The following is a 17602-nucleotide window of genomic DNA, read 5'->3' as shown; positions in this document are numbered from 1 at the left end:
GTGGGGCGAAGAAAAAAAGGGGGAAAGGGGGGTGAGGTGAGGGGGGGGGGACACAGGCAGTGGGGAGGTGGGATGGGGAGTGATGAGGGGGAAAACGTGGCAAGTCGTCAGGTGAGATTTGCTGTCACCGCCCACAACAATTGCGTCAACACCAACTTCACCGCAAACGTACCTGAGCCCCCCCGCCCATTGGATCCCGAACAGTGGGGAGGGAGTGAAGGAGGTGGGGGCGTGGGGGGATCAGCCAATGATCACCACGAAGTAAACACGTTCCGGGTTGGCTCTGTTTGCCAACTGGCCAATCAATAAGCCCCAAACACCTGTCCCCACGCCGGCAGCCTCAGACTGCCAAGCAGGTTGTGTGGAAGAGGCGTGAGGGAGCAGCTGAGTCTGGCTGGGGAGGAGTGAGAAGTCAGAAGGTTGAATGCAGGAGTTCCAGCTTCTCTGATCACCGCGCTTGTTGATCTCTCTTCCACTGTGTAAGGTTGGTGCTGTGTGCAGCTTTCTGCAACTGAATGCAAACATTACAGTTCGTTGTCATATTTGTCATCAGAACAACATCAAGGCTTGCTTTCTGTGCTTACTATGATTTGTGTGAGTGTTTGTGTGGTGGGGGTGGGGGTGGGGGTGGGGGTCATGCATTTTAAAGTTTCATGATTTACCTTTTCCATCCTGATACAAGGGCCACCTGTTCTTTTGAAAACAATGCCAAATTATGCACATGATTACTATGACTTCATATTTAAGAACATGGACACATAATTATAAGCTTACGTGCTTGATGTGCTAATGCACAGGACCCTACTTGATGTGCTAATGCACAGGACCCTACTTGATGTGCCAATGCACAGGACCCTACTTGACTGGTGACCCCCTGACCCCACCCAACCCAACCCCACCACTGTCACCCACCTTTTCCACACTGGGTGCTGGTATACATACACATTGATAGATGTGTGAAAGAGAGGGGAGGAGAGAGAGGGGGGAGGTGGGGTGGGGGTAGGTTCTGTGCCACTGACACGATGTCAAACACTAAGTGTGCCACTGACACGATGTCAAACACTAAGTGCTGTCACTGTGTGCCTCACACAGGATCGAACGTGAGGAGCCATGATGACGGAGTTGTCTGATGTGTTCACCGACCTGCTTCAGTCCGCTCATGAGACAGGTAAACACAGCACACAAGTAAGCAGCTTTCTGTCACTTTCATGGCTTGAGAACAGACTGGTCAACTTAGAAGACAACTGCAAATATCTGGTTACAATTCATTGTTGGATGAGGAGGGGTGGGTGTGAGGAGCATCGAAATTACTGTTCTTGGGGACTGATTTTCAAAGGAAAACTAAAAAATGTACTTTTCTTTCCAAACTTCCAGGTCTATTACTTATTGTGTAACTGATGCTCTTGTGAGATTTCTGAAGGGAAATAAAAACATTTTTTCATTCCAGGATGTGGGGAGGTGTATTAACTTCCTCAACGGGAAGAGTTCATGGACTTTTAATTGATGAGAAGAGTGCCTATCCTCAACCGCTGTTAACTCCTACCTGTGGCCAATAAGGTTGTGGCTGTATGATGGTAAAGACACACTTTGAGATGCTACTGGTGGTTGATGTTCAGCTCACTATGATGCTTGATGTTGAATTGTGAGGGGCGTGGTCAATGAAACGTACGTGATGATTGAAGTTGGCGTGTGGTGTGTCCATCAGTGGAGGGCGTGGCCTTCTCGCCAGACAGTGGTGTGTCCAGTTGTTCGGACAGCGAGCCGTCCTCCCCTGTCCTGTCCCAAAACTTCACTCAGCTGACTAACGCAGGTACACGTCCTGTCCTCTCTGGTTGGGGGACTCTGTGGACTGTGTGTGTGTGTGTGTGTGAAGGAAAGAGAGAGATCGGGTCAGGGGGCGGGGGGGGGGGGGGGGGGAGAGAGAGAGAGAGAGCTGTAACTGAAAGAACAATTGTGCATTGCTGTTTCTTTTGCGGACGACAACATGAGTAATAAGTACAATGAACGGACACTGCTGGGGCTTTGTTTCCGTGTTGTTCTCACTGTGCGTGTGTTCAGTGACATGGAAACCAAGAGACCACATGCACAATCCGCTGTCAAACTACAAGTTACTGATAAATCATTTTCTTCATAAATAAGCATCCATGAATCGTAGACAGACAGAATTGAATATCAATCTATAAATGAACAAGTGCATAAATAAAAAGTGTATCTATAATGATAAAAAGGGGGGCGGGAATTAACGCCAAACCGTTTGTCGGCACACCCCGCTAAATATTACAAAACATTGCACTATATTTTACATACAGGTGATTTTTTTACAACTCAAAGCGGACATGTAGAAATGCTGGCTAAACATGAATCTTGTACTCAGGATAATGCTGATAATTAACGTGGGTGTTGATTGAGTCCTCGAGGCTGAATGAAACTCTGTCGCAGTGAAAAATGTCACGGAAATGCAATAACAGTAAATGATGAGTATTGTGTTGCGCGCAGAAATGAGTTTAACAAGCAGTCAGCTAATAACGCCTGTAGGTTCATGTTGTTCCGGGCTTGGGTCCTGGTTCCGTGGAAGCTGCACTGCTGGAGGTGGTGAAGTGTGTGTGTGTTCCGTGTTCAGATCCCTCCAGTTACAGCCCGAAGAAGGGAGGAACGTCGCCAACAGGATGGGGCCATCCCCACAGCAGCATGTACCCGGGTTACGGGGGAGAGGAACTGCAGACATTCCCCGTGTGGTCAGCGACAGGGAAGGACGGGCTGTGGGAGGGCTCCCCCCATGCCTCCCTTCCCACCTGTGTGTCCGAGCAAGCCACCTCCTCCTCCCTGTTCGCTGTCAAAGGTGAGCGTGCACACGGTGCCTCCCCCCCCACCTCCCCCGTCCCCCCAACCCCTTCGCCCATCCCCGGCCCCAAGGAAAAGATATGTGTCACATAGGTATATAAAAAAGACTACATGTAAGAAGGACAGCTGCATGTGACAAAGACAACAACTGCAGGTAACAAAGACAGGAGGTATATATATATATATATACATATATATCTCTCTGTGTGTGTGTGTGTGTGTGTGTGTGTGTGTGTGTGTGTGTGTGTGTGTGTGTGTGTAAGAATGACAATATACAGATTACAAAGACAAAAGATACGTGTATCAAGATACACGTAACAAAAACACGTATATATGAGTAAAGGAAAGTGTAACTATGTGTGTGCGCGCACGCGCGCGCGCGCGCGCGCGCGTGTGTGTGTGTGTGCGTTCGTGTGTGGATATTATGTATTTGTTGGATATTTTTATTTGTACATATTCATGTGCAACAATTTATTGTGTGTGTGTGTGTCTGTGTTTGTGTGTCTGTGTGACTGTGTGTGTGTGTCTGTGTGTGTGTGTGTGTCTGTGTGTGTGGCTTATTTTACATAGTCTATCTAGACTGCATTGACTAGTATTAATCTCTTTTTATGGTGTATTTAATCACAATGTTTGTGTATAAAGAGCTTGTGATTTCGCAAACAAATTTCCAATTGCATTTTTTACTTTGATTTGATTTCTGTGGCAGGGGAGTGGGTAGAGACCAAGGCTGGTTTCCAGGTGTGTCACATAGGTAACGGCAATGCCGAGGTGAAGCTGGGCGGGGGGCTGACCTATGACATTAACGTGGACATCGACATCCCTGGTACCTTCCCTGTCAAAAAAGGTAACACACCTCTAGAGACAGCGGTGTGTGTGTGTGTGTGTGTGTGTGTGTGTGTGTGTGTGTGTGTGTGTGTGTGTGTGTGTGTGTGTTTGGAGCATTGTTGATAACATGGAAGATCCTGCCGTTCGATTTCAAAACTTTAATCATTCATTGATACTTGTCCAGAGTTTATGAATCTGAGGAGAAACACAGTGCAGACGATTTTAGAACATTGCAGAAGACTCCAGCACAGTGACTGCAGGTACAAGTGTTGGTATGTTCAACAGAAATGACCGCAGACACGACGCCCAGGCTGCTGGAAGACAACAAATACATGTGCTACATGGAAGACGCCATGAACAACAACAACATGAACGATAACATGATGTTCCAAGCTTACCAGGACGACAACTGCTACCACAACAGGACGTCCAGTTATGGTCAGTGTGGACACTGTATTGCATTGTACTACTTTTTTTCCACACCATATTTCCATGTGTAAAACTCCTGTGTTTACTAATCCCATTCCCTCCAACCCAAATAAAACGGAAATGAATAAATGGATAAGAATAAATGAATGAGTAACTGGACACATAAATTTATAAAATAATCTCACAATGCAATAGAATAATAAATAGCCTGGTGCCGGAGTTGCTTATAGGTATACTTTTTTTTCTCTCCACATATTCCAGTATAACAGAAGGCTGTTGATAGAATGGATTGCAACATCTCTTGTTTCAGAGCTTCCTTTTACAAGATCAGACAACGGGTAGAGAGAGGTATTTTTACTGCTTACCCCACCCCACCCCCAGTCTAGGGCCAATAAAACGCCAGTATGTAACGAAGAATCAATAAGAACTTCAATTTTCCTCTTAGAATTAAATAGATAAATAAGGTGTAAACCCATTCCGCAAAGAAGCTGCGCTGACTTTCAATTCATTATCACAGAAAAAAACATACACATCACAATTTGCAGCGCCCACTTGCCGGCTTCACGATACGTTCCATGCATGAAGTAAATGCATCTGCTGTATTTCAGTATGTTTTCATTGCCTTTCCTGTCATTTAATCGAATATCATTTGCTGATTATAAAAATCGTCTTATGCATTCTACAATTACAATTGCACACAAACAATTGCTGTTGCCATATTTTTTTCCCTTGAATAATATGTGTGATTAGTTATCCCATTCAATGTTTAGCAAGCCAAAGGTGTATTTCTGTGCAATTTATGCAACAAAGTATACGGTTTCCTTTTTTTTCTTTCCCTTTTTTGTTTTGTTTTGTTTTGTTTGTTTTTTGTTTGTTTGTTTTTGTCATTGCCGGCAGGCGGAAAAGTACATCTATATGTCTAGTATTTGTGTGATAAACACAGTATTTCCAGTATTAAATCTGTATCGTATAGGTTTCGACCAGTACATCTGTGCCATGGCCTCTTTTAATTATTGAATATAGCCTGTTACATTCAGCGTATATGGAACAAAGGATCGCACTGCAATAAGTACGTCATGGCTTTTTTCTTCTTTCTTCTTTTTTATTTTTTTTTTTTTTTATTTTATCTTATTATTATCATTGATTGTAGCCTATTGCATTCAGTTGTTGTTGTTGTTTTTTTGTTGTTTGTTTGTTTTTTTAAATGAACCGAACTGTCGGGTGGGGTTGAGACCGTGCATTCGGATTCAGCACAGTTTTTACCGCGGAGATTGAGAGTGGACGCGATACTGTTAGATTACCACCTCAAACACTTATCTCTGTAACAGAATCGCTTACACTGATGCTGATTTTTTTTTTTTTTTTTTTTTCCAGGCATGAACCATTGTGCTCCCTTTCCGTATCAAGACGCCGGCCATCTGACCACAGAAAACCCGGATGATCGTCTGCCAGCCAAGAGAAGGCCATGTGAGTTATTTGTATTTGTATTTGTATTTCTTTTTATCACAACAGATTTCTCTGTGTGATATTCGGGCTGCTCTCCCCAGGGAGAGCGCGTCGCTATACTACAGCGCCACCCATTTTTTTGTTGTTGTTTTTCCTGCGTGCACTTTTATTTGTTTTCCTATCGAAGTGGATTTTCCTACAGAATTTTGCCAGGGACAACCCCTTTGTTGCCGTGGGTTTTTTTACGTGCGCTAAGTGCATGCTGCACACGGGACCTCGGTTTTTCGTCTCATCCGAATGACTAGCGTCCAGACCACCACTCAAGGTCTAGTGGAGGGGGAGAAAATATCAGCGGCTGAGCCGTGATTCGAACCAGCACGCTCAAATTCTCTCGCTTCCTAGGCGGACGCGTTACCCCAAGGCCATCACTCCACATTCTCTTTGAAACCATTAAAATTTTGTGAAAGAAACAACAGAGAGAGAGAGGACTCTTTCGGGTCAAGTCATGCGCTGTTCAGAAACAACCATGAACCGACTTTGCCACTGATTTGAATTTTGCACGCAGTCTGAATTTTAACTTGTGTGCCGATTTGAACAACTTTAAAATTTATGCAGGCCTACCATTTTTAATATGATGTATATGTATGTATGTATATATATATATATATATATATATATATATATATATATATCTGTGTGTGTGTGTGTGTGTGTGTGTGTGTGCCATTTTGAAACACCGTATGATCAGTGTTAGACATTCAGTAAGCATGCAGTTTTTAATCTATCAAACGCGTCGTCTTGAAAAATTCACTTGCCTACGTGTTTGTGTGAGTGTGTGATTTTGTTTTACTATCGATAGCAATTGCTTTCTCACTTTACTGTTTGAGAAATATAGGCCTACTTATAGCTTGTGTTTTGCAGAACAAAAATAACGACAACTGACCTTCCGTAATTTCCCGGCTTCGTTTTTTATTATTATTATTCTCTCTCTCTCTCTCTCTCTCTCTCTCTCTCTCTCTCTCTCTCTCTCTCTCTTCTGTGTGTGTGTGTGTGTGTGTGTGTGCACGCGTGCGCGAGAAAACACCGACGGACAGGGTAGTAATATGAAAAACAATTCATATTCGATCTATCCAGATTTTCCCCAGTTGGTCAGCGTCTAAATGATTATTCTCAGTCGACTACTTGATGTGGCTTTTTTTCATTAGGGTGGCACTGTTACATGTATTTGCACAGCCCCAATGTTCAGCCTGATAGTGACGCCTGGTCATAGAGATTTCTTTCGTCTGGATCAAGCACGCAGACTGTAGTGCTGTTGACACCTTCATTTTTACTACGAGGCCATGACGACTCCAGTTGCCGCGAAATTACGATAGATATGAACGAGGACACACGCAACAGGCTACATCAACCCCACCCTGTGTGTGTGTGTGTGTGTGTGTGTGTGTGTGTGTTATTGAGACAGTTTCAGACTGACAGTATAATATAATTATTTTTGTACTGGTGTAAATAAAGATCCATCGCTTTTTCCTTTGAAGCAAAACCTAGGAGGATTCCTGCAGTCAATCGTCATGTACTGATAAAAGGACAGATAATGGTGGGGACAGACAGATAAATACGCCGGCTGCTGGGCATTTGACGGAGCCAACCCAGATTGCTCGCCTCCCCACTGTCTTCCACACTCCCACCCCCCACCCCCCACCCCCACCCCACCCCACCACCCCCTTGTCAGCTGCATGGCTTAGAAACTGGTTGTCCTCATTATATAATCTGATATAATGTGTCGGCTGGTTTTTTCCCCCGTCTTCTGAGCCCATGTCAAAAGAAGATGGAGGAAGGTTGGTGGACGGAGGTGGCACTGAGTAGTGATTTTGTTTTGAAACTCACGTTCCGGTTTCAGTTTCGGTTGTGAGCTGGAAAGTAGGACACACACACACACACACACACACACTCACACACACACACACGATCGTGTGCGTACACACACACACGCTCCACACTACAACAGCGGGCTCGCGAGGCCACCATACAAACCACAAAGCCGGTTGAGCAGTTTTCCAAAAAAGGCAATGATACAACCGAAACTCGCCTGAGCCACAAAGGTCACTCCCATTTGTGCTCCGGTTACAAACGATCCCTGCGCGACGTTTCGTCACTCGCGGCAGTAGGCCTACCTGCGCTTACGCACGCGCTCACACACACACACACACACACACACAGAGAGAGAGTTCATGCATAATATATTAAACAACGTAGAAAAAGGGAATAGTAGAGACACAGGAGGAGAGGGGTTGGAGGAGGAGGGTAGTGTGCGTAGGGGGGGTAGTGGGTGGGGAACTTGCAAGAGACAGAAGAGTCGCAAATAAAACAAAATTTTGTCGACCGAAACCGGACGTGAAACACTTCCTACTTCCACAATTAACACCGCACCAACTCTTGCACACACACACACACACACACCGTACACCGACACACACACTCGCATACCCCCACACACTCAGCTCGATTGTCCTTATAGCAAACTCGCATGTCCTTAAAGCAGAAAACAAGTGGACATAATTATAAATTCAATGAAATAGAAATTCATCACAAGCAGAGCCGGACACCCGGTTCATTCCACATCTGAGTATCAGGCCTCAACAGCAAGGACAACACTCCTCACACACACACATACATGCACACACACTGACATGCGCGTACTTTAGAGTTTAACAACCCAGTAACTGTTGCTCTCCGAGTTTTTCGTGTGGGGTCTATTGTCACATACACACACACACACACACACACACACACCTGCAGTTCAGTCTGCCGTCTAATTCATGGAGGGGAAACCCCCTACGCTGCAGGCCATGTGGCGTGATGCGGTACTGACAACCCACGTGGTGTTTGTGCTCTGCGTGGGTCTACGCAGGTTTGGGTGCAATCTGCATATATGCAAAACACTTCTCAACTAGCGGATTTTCCATTTCTGGATATCCAAGAACTCACCTCTCTCTCTCTCTGGGATTCTGTCAAGGACAAATATACGTCCGTGGATTCTGAGGGGGTTAACGGGGGAGTAGATTGTGGGATTTCTCCAATAATCACACTCCTCAGTGTTTCTCACGTGCACGTGCAGTGCGGAAGCTCCTCCAGTCCAAAGATTGTCCCACCAGAGGTTCTCTGACGTCAGCCGTCCGGTACAACGTTTGAAAGCAAAAGATGACAGTCCCTCAATCCTTGCACCCCCCCCGCCCCCTCCTAACGTCTTCACCTCCATTCCCCACGGGAGAAACTTGAAGGATTCTGCTGGATGATTGTATTTCGGAATTAACAAACGAACAGATTGACAAACAAACAAGTCGACGTCTTGATCTGATTGAGCGTATGGACTGTGTTAAAGAGCTCACGACAGCAAAGCAGCAAATCAGTACTTCCGGGCAAAATATCAGTCTATTCAACACACACACACACACACACACACACACACACACACACACACAAACAGAGAGATGTAGATGTTTTATTCATATAGGCCATAGCCCCTTAGAAGGGGGTACACATGGAATTGACATTAAGTCGCATATTACTACAAAGAAAAATTACGTTACATAAGCATTGCGTTGTTTAAAAGCTCTATGCACATATAAAGCAAAATATTGTACAATAGTTTCGTTCGTAGACAATAACAAAATGAGTTTAAATAAACAAGGCTGTCTATAAAATTTGAGTGCAATTAATCGTTCTCTAATATTTCTCAATGCTGGACAACTAAGCACAAAATGGACCTCATCTTCAGTTGATTCTTTGCATAATGGGCATAACAAATTACAAATGTTTGACTGCCTATAACGATACTGATGAGTAAAAATATCAGAGACATCGAACCTAAATTTCGTCATTAAATGCTTCAAACCTGTAGCAATATGCATACGCGTATAAATTGGAACACTATGCAAATTATTGATCATTCAGTATAGCTTAAATCTGTCACTGTCCTGGATATGAGAATTCCAACTTTGCCATATACAATCAACCAAAATTCCAACTTTGCCATCTACAATCAACCAATCTTTCGCGGAAGACACGAATAAAAACATTTATATCTTCAACACCTTGATTTAGCCATACAAAACCAAAACCGTACTCATATAATTTCTTTCTAACATTTGAAACCCAATTTCTTCTACCCTTATTATCTAAGTCTAACAACATTTTGTATGGTTTATATGGCAATCTGTGTTCATCCATTTGTGTTAACTTGAGCCAGTACTTAATACATTTAACGGTAGAGAGCAACGATATTGGGTATCTGTCAGTCTCACCATAGACGAGATCATTTGGTGTCTGAAGGGAGACCCCTAAAATTTTTTTCAAAGCATATAGATGAATTTTTTCACAGTGTATAGCAGCAGAGTCAAGACCCCATAATTCTGCCCCGTACTGTATCATAGGCTGGATCTGAGAATCAAATATTTCTAGGAATAATTTCAGAGATTCGTTTTGTACTAATGACAATTTCTTCATATAACAATAACATATAACAATGCATTTTTTGCTCTGCTTGCAAGGTTTTTACATGCAAATGTAAAACTCAAACGTGTAGAAAAACAAATACCTAAATATTTGTATACATTCACAATGGGCATTATACACACACACAGAGAGAGAGAGAGAGAATCGATATCGGTTATTTGCACTGTTTCCCACATTGCAGCAGTGACACGCACGGAGCGCCTATGGGAGTTTGTCTACCGCCTGCTGAAAGACCCGAAGTACAATCCCGAGCTGATAGAGTGGGTGGACCGTGACGACTGCACGTTCCGCCTGAATAACTCCAAGGCCATCGCCAACATGTGGGGCATGCGAAAGAACAACGGCCAGATGACCTACGAGAAGCTGAGCCGTGCCCTCAGGTCAGTGTCAACACAGCACTGTTATGTCTGTCTGGGTTTTGTTTTGGTCATTTTCCCCGTCTTTTATTTTATTTTAGTGTGTGTGTGTGTGTGTTCCAGTTTCTGCTGCCTGAAATTCTCCTCGCTCTTCTTCTGCTTCTCCTTCTGTTGCTTATTGTTGTCTTTCTTATCGTTCTTCTTTTCATGCCCCTTCTTTTTCTTCATGTGCTTTCTGTTGTTGATGCCGGCTCTTCTTCTTTTTCTTCTTCCCCTCCTCACTCTTCTCTTTGTTTGTCGTCTTGTGCTGCTTCTACTTCATCTTTTTTTTTCCTGCTCCTCTTCCACGTCGTCTCGCACCTCATTCCGGGTTCTTCCCCTCTTCGATTTCTCCGTTCTTCTTCTTTCGTTAGTATGAAAATTATGAATCACATGCAATGACAAATGACGTGTGAAGATGCCAGTTAAAGATTTTTATCTCAACAAGAATTAAAGATTAAAGAGAGAGAGACAGTGATTAGCGACTGAATGGCAGGTAATAGGCTGAAGAGATGGTCCTTAAATGGGAAAGACGATAAGCTGATGTAAATAGGTTGTGTGCTGGAGAATTCCAGCAAACCGTGTCATTCAGTATTCATAGTATGTCCTTGGTCAACAATTCCACGGTCTTGCGGTGTTGAGTGAAAAAAATGTTGCTGCGCATTAAACATGCATGCTGTATTGCAGGTACTACTACCATCGACAGATCTTGGAACCGGTTTTGGGGAAGAAGCTGGTTTATCGATTCGGACCCAACGCTACCCAGGTATGGGGAAACCGAGTGTACAGGCCCCAGGGGTCAAGGTAGACCCTACCCAACGTTCCGGGTGTACCCACACCTAAGCGGTGAGGTAGACCTCCAGACAGACCCACAATGGTCCAGGTAGCCCCACACCCGAGGGACCTGGATGGACACATGATCAGTTGGTCTGCCTCGTGACAGCGAAGCACCTGCTGTGGTTGGTTACGTTGTTGCTGCAGCCAATAGTGACAATGGTTACGTTGTTGCTGCAGCCAATAGTGACAATAGTTACGTTGTTGATGCAGGCAATAGTGACAATGGTTGTTGCTGCAGCCAATAGAGACAATAGTTACGTTGTTGCTACAGCCAATAGTAACAATAGTTACATTGTTGCTGCAGGCAGTAGTGACAATGGTTGTTGCTGCAGCCAATAGAAACAATGATTATGTTGTTTCTGCAACCTATTCTAATAGCAACAATGGATACGTTGTTGCTGCAGTCAATAGTTAAATGGTTACGTTGTTGCTGCAGCCAATAGAGACAACGGTTACGTTGCTGCAGCTAATTGTAACAATGGCTATGTTGCTGCAGGCAATAGCGAAAATGATTATCTTCCTGCTGCCAACATTCACAATGGTTACATTGCTGCAGCCAGTAGTGACAATATAGTGTTTCCAGCATAGGCTCTTGTGGTCTCCGGTTTGTCATATTCATGCAGGTTTAATTGATTGTCCGGGATGGCATAACGTGACTGCTTTTCTTTGTTGAGTTTGACGACCTTTTGGCTGACGCCTTTATATAAGGTCAAGATGTTAGGGCTTGGGACTTGATTCGGTGAAGGTTGCGGTGTTTGAGAGGCTGAATCCTCAGCATGCTTTTCTTTCTTGTTACGCGAGTTTTAGACGATCAGAAGAGACAGAGAGAGAGAGAGAGAAGGAGGGGGGGAGAGGGACTGTGGTGTGGGTGCCGGGTAACTGGGCTATGAGAGAATTTTTTATGTTCTTTCTTCACTTTTATTCTGCCACAACATGACTACCCAGATCGCGCGCGCGTGTATGTGTGTGTGTATGTGTGCGTGCGTGAGTGTGCCTGTAAACATGCTTGTGGTCAGTCGAGCACTTCGACAGTAGGAACATCAAATTTAGAGAGTGAGGCTTTGATTGTGAAACATTTGATACAATGCACTGTATCACAATAATCTCAACCAGAACCCCCTCCCCCCTACCCCCCCCCCTCCCTGTTTCATTTCGTCTTCCATTATCTGAGTCTAACTCAATGTGTATGTACCACTGATTGAGGTATATTTAGGATTTCATGTTCGAGTTTGTTAAATCTTGCGTGCTGTAAGCGCAGTTCAGAAAATCAGGGGCAGGGTGGAGATTTTTCACGCATAATTTACCCACTTCTCTGCAATGGATACTTAAAGGACAGACAAGAAAAGGTCAGCTGTTTAAAAAATCCATCCATTTTTTTTTAACATTCCAATTCTAATTGACTTGTTCATCCAGTGTATAGTTGCGTCAGTGAAATGTAAAGATGCCAGTGGGAAAGTGTTTTCATGAAGTATCAAATATGAAAGTTTGCAAAGGAACGTGATCCGAGTTAAGCCCCACCCCCACCCCTTTTTTCATTCTTTTTTTCGTTTCCTCCTTTCTTTCTTTAAACATTTTTTTTAAATCTTTTTTTTCTCTCTACGAAATGTGCACACACACACACACACACACACACACACACACACACACACGCGCGCGCGCGCGCGCGCGCGTCTTCCTTCTGTTCGTTCAAAAGGGGGATGTATCATGTACTTTCATTTCCAGTTGGAAGTCTGAAATGGAAAGGTACATGAATTCCTTGGACGGTACAAACCATAGTGCCAGTGCAAACTCCTTACTTAATCAGCTGAACTCAGTGGCTTTAGTGTTTTTAATCCGTCCACTTTTTATGGTTCAGACACGAGGCCCCGCTTCCCTGCCCCATACTCCCAAGCAGAATCTGCTGGGTTCCTAACACACACTAGATATTCTACACCTGCTCCTTTCTTCTGTATAATCTATGAGTTTCGAAGACAAAGTGACCTTTTATATCCCTGCCATTGGATTGAAATTGCCTGATTCGAAATGATTGGTGTGGATTATTTGTCATTTTCACAGCTTCATCAAAGAAAAGGGCATGGAGAAATACCGTACCAAATCTTACATCTCCGGTGTCACAGTTTTGAGAGAATGTATGTGGCCAAAATTTATTCCCTCCCGTACATAGCAATCAAACTTGTACAAAATTCAAATCTTCATGATCTTTTCCTTGACCCTACCTTGATATTAACTGAAGCTATTCCTGTTCCTCTGAGTGTTATATTGGACATGAAGGTTTACATTGCTAAATCCAAGACAAGATTTTGAGGCAGAATGGGAACCAGTGGTCCACGTGTGAGGTGTATGTGTGTGGCATGACGGAAGTAAATCTCCGCAATTTAAAAATACCAAACAGCAGCGGTAAAAACAACAAAAACAAAACAAAAAACAACAAAAACCTGGACCTATGCATCTCATTTATATGGCCCACAAATTCAGTGTTTTGACTGTACATCTGGGGTGATGAACTGTGTGCTGTTGTCAGCGTACACCTGCCTGATGGTATGAATGAACAATGTGTGTGTGGCACTAACACAGCAGACATACCTGTAACAGTTTCCTATTTTGTCAGCACCGCTGTTCTCTCTGTGCACGCTGCCATGCAGGGATCGGAGGATGATCAGGTGAGGCCCGTGCATGCTGTGGTCTTAAATGGTATACTTTTGAGGCTGCCTTTGTTATCTTCTTTTCTTTTTCCTTTTTTTGGGGGGCGGGGGGGGGGGGGGGGGGGGTTGCTGTTGAGTTTGACACATCAGTGTATCCGCAACTGAATTATTAGAACAATACATGGTGTGAATCTTGAATTTCTCTCACATTTCATTTTTTTTAAAAGAATGAAATTTACGAACTTTTTTAACGCATGTCTTTCATCATACGTTACCACACACAATCATTTAGCCAGATAAAAAAAAGATGTTTGTGCTGTACCTTGAAAAAAAATGGGGAAAAAGCACAATGTCAGCTAAGTGTCGCAGCATTGTGTCATACTGAATGAATATCTCGGTGGAGTGTTTTGTTGTTGTTTTGCCCCCTTCTCAGTTTTTGTATAGATATACGTATGTACCTACTAGTAGCATTTGTGAATGTCACATTTCCCGTTATATTTGATTCGGTTGAGCACTTGTGCGTGAAAGGGGTGTTCCCGAATTTTTCTTTTAAAATTTTGTTTGCGCATGAAGGTGATAAATTTGTCCATTTCTTTTTTTGCCCTGTTTGAGAACCAGGTTTGTACACTTGGGTGTGTGTCCTGCATGAACACTCCGCTCATCCCTGCATGTGGCTCTGCTTTACACACCTTCTGTGTTCCCTTCCAGTTCAGTGATGTCGCTGTGCTTCAAAACACACACACACACACACACAAAGGGTTCCCCTGTCGTTGTTAACCAGTACAAGCTGCTATTTGTTTTATGTTGTTTCTGGTCGGGTTGCGATGTGGGCAAGTTTTCATCAAACATTTTCTTTTTCTGCACAGTGCTTTATAATCTTTCTTTTTTTTTTTTTTTTTAATGATCTCTTCTTTCACACTTGTTTATTTGTTTATTTACTCATAACATCATTTATATCAATATTTGTTTATTCATATTTCGTTTAACTGCATCTCATTTCACTAAAATTTGTTTATCTGTTAAGTCACTCATAACATCATTTATATCAATTATTTTAGTGCGTTCTAGCTGAAGAATTGAAGTGGTTCTGCATTAGTTAACTACACTCATGAATTAATTTTAAGAAATCATAAAAGAATCATCTTGAACACCATAAAACTATACAAAGATACATAACTTTCTAAACCTGATAAATTACTTTTTTTTTGGTTAACCTGATAATTAAAATATTCATGCAGCCACGATGAGTTATTTTGTTTAACGGGAATATTTTAGAAATGACAAGTTAGGATTAAGTGGTGGTGGTGTGTCCATCGAGATCGATGATGACCATCGTTGTCATCCAGCTGGGGGATGGGGGGAGGGTGGTGGTGGGGTGGGGGGGAGGATGCACATGAAACTATCTGTGAATGCGTAGATGACTGAATAGTCCAATCTGCGCACGAAATGTTCGCTGACAGTTGGGGCAGACAAAGACAGGCATATCATTGTCAGGGGGCTTGTTTGCCCGTGACTTTCTGGCCTGCCTCTTCTGAACAGCTGCAGCAGTCCTGTTGGCCTCGCACAACTTGGCGCATTTGTGCACGGCAGCGCGCCATTTGTCACGGTCCACTGCAGATTCCTCCCAGGAGTCAGGGTTGATATCAAACGCTTTAAGAGAGACTTTCAGAGTATCTCTGAAGCGCTTCTTCTGACCTCCGTGTGATCTCTTCCCTTGTTGCAGCTCGCCATAGAAGAGCCTTTTGGGCAGCCGATGGTCTGGCATGCGCGCCACGTGTCCAGCCCAGCGAAGCTGGGAATGCATCAGGATGGTGAAGATGCTGGGAAGGGTGGCTTTTGCGAGCACCTCTGTGTCTGGGGTCCTGTCTCGCCACTTGATGTTCAGTAGCTTCCTGAGGCATGTTGTGTGGAAGTGGTTCAGCTTCTTGGCATGTCGTTGGTACACTGTCCAAGTTTCGCAGGCGTACAGTAGTGTGGGGAGAACTACTGCTCTGTAGACCTTTAGCTTGGTCTCAAGACTAATGCCTCTTCTGTTCCAGACATTTGCACTGAGTCTGCCAAAAGTTGCGCTTGCTCTTGCAATCCTGACGTTCACTTCATCGTCGATGGTCGCATTTCGTGATAGTGTGCTGCCAAGGTATGTGAACCGCTCCACCGCACTGAGTCTCTGACCGTTGACTGTGATGTTGGGCTCAACGTAGGGTTTCCCTGGGGCTGGCTGATGGAGAACTTCAGTTTTCCTCGTGCTGATGGTAAGGCCAAAGTTCCTGCTGGCAGTGGCAAACTTGTCGACGCTGAGTTGCATGTCAGCTTCAGATCCAGCGTTGAGGGCACAATCATCAGCAAACAAAAAGTCTCTGATGATGTCTGTCATGACCTTCGTTTTTGCTTGAAGCCTTCTGAGGTTAAACAACTTGCCATCTGTTCGGTACTTTAGGCCGATTCCAACATCGCCATCTCTGAAGGCATCAGTAAGCATTGCAGAGAACATGAGGCTGAACAGCGTTGGAGCCAGGACGCAGCCTTGCTTGACACCATTTGTGACAGCAAAAGGAGCAGATGTTTCGCCATTGTCCTGGACTCGAGCCTGCATGCCTTCATGGAATTGGCTGACCAAGGAAATAAATTTCCGAGGGCATCCGTACTTGGCCATGATCTTCCACAGTCCCTCTCTACTCACGGTGTCGAAGGCCTTAGTGAGGTCGACATAGGTGGAGAACAGATCAACATTTTGCTCCTGACATTTCTCTTGCAGCTGCCTTGCAGCAAACACCATGTCGGTGGTTCCGCGCTCTTTCCGGAATCCACATAGGCTCTCAGGCAAATGACCTTGGATTAAGTACAGTATATAGGAATAGCTGATAATCAGGAACTATTGCGACCACAGAGGAATTGAAACACAGAAAACTATAAGCAGCATGTGTCATGAAATAAAAAGCTTGAAAGTTCCATCAAATGAGTTTCTTAAGTCTCCTAAGGATTAGCGATTCAGTGGATTGATGTCGAGTGCACGCATACACGTTCCGCCGATTCAAATCCAAAGAGAAAGTTTTATAACTAGTTTACAAGTTGTTGTTTTTTAGTTTTTTAAAATTTATTTTATTTTATTTTTTTTAAAGCTGTTGTACAAAGTTCTACAATATGTGTTTGATAGCTAAATGATATTAGTAGTCGGTCTTGCTTCCTCTTTCTTGGTGCTTCCGTCTTTATTTTTCTATTACACATATTTCATTGCCATATAGGAACAGGGAAACTTTGATCAGATTGAAGGACTAAAAGGAACAGTTCCTGGAAAATTTCGTCGGCAAAGTTTGGGATTTACTCTCCGGGAATCTTTTACCACTATGATTAATCTTCAACTAGATGCAGACATCGAACCAGACTGAGATAAAAGTGATCTTGCAAAATGTATACAGATTTCAGGAAATAAACCTGTTTCACAGGATCAAGGTAGCTCCAGTCAGTTTGACAGTTTCAGTAGCTCAAGGAGGCGTCACTGCGTTCGGACAAATCCATATACGCTACACCACATCTGCCAAGCAGATGCCTGACCAGCAGCGTTACCCAACGCGCTTAGTGAGGCCTTGAGAAAAAAAAGGTGAATAAATAATAGATAATCGTGCATAAATAAGTAAATAAATTTTTAAAAAATGAAAAAATAAATAATTACAATAT

General features: G+C 43.7%; 1 protein-coding gene across 3 annotated transcripts; it reads left to right on the top strand.

The window, feature by feature from the left end:
* Window positions 1-351: 351 nt before the first annotated feature.
* On the top strand, window positions 352-13961 carry LOC143301309 (uncharacterized). Of its 3 annotated transcripts, none has more exons than XM_076615514.1 (9): window positions 352-484; window positions 1093-1168; window positions 1706-1810; window positions 2621-2839; window positions 3548-3685; window positions 3952-4104; window positions 5470-5562; window positions 10238-10433; window positions 11136-13961. In XM_076615514.1, the coding sequence occupies exons 2-9, from the start codon at window positions 1111-1113 to the stop codon at window positions 11254-11256; spliced, it is 1083 nt and encodes a 360-aa protein (XP_076471629.1). In that variant the 5' UTR covers window positions 352-484; window positions 1093-1110; the 3' UTR covers window positions 11257-13961. The 3 variants fall into 3 exon arrangements, with proteins under 3 accessions (XP_076471629.1, XP_076471627.1, XP_076471628.1); XM_076615512.1 differs by having other exon boundaries at window positions 10235-10433; XM_076615513.1 differs by having other exon boundaries at window positions 405-479; window positions 10235-10433.
* The last annotated feature ends 3641 nt before the right edge of the window (window positions 13962-17602 follow it).

Source organism: Babylonia areolata, chromosome 27 (assembly GCF_041734735.1).
Source record: "Babylonia areolata isolate BAREFJ2019XMU chromosome 27, ASM4173473v1, whole genome shotgun sequence".
NCBI lineage: Eukaryota > Metazoa > Mollusca > Gastropoda > Neogastropoda > Buccinidae > Babylonia > Babylonia areolata.
Note: the sequence above shows the minus strand (reverse complement) of the source record. Positions and strands in the feature narration are given on the sequence as shown.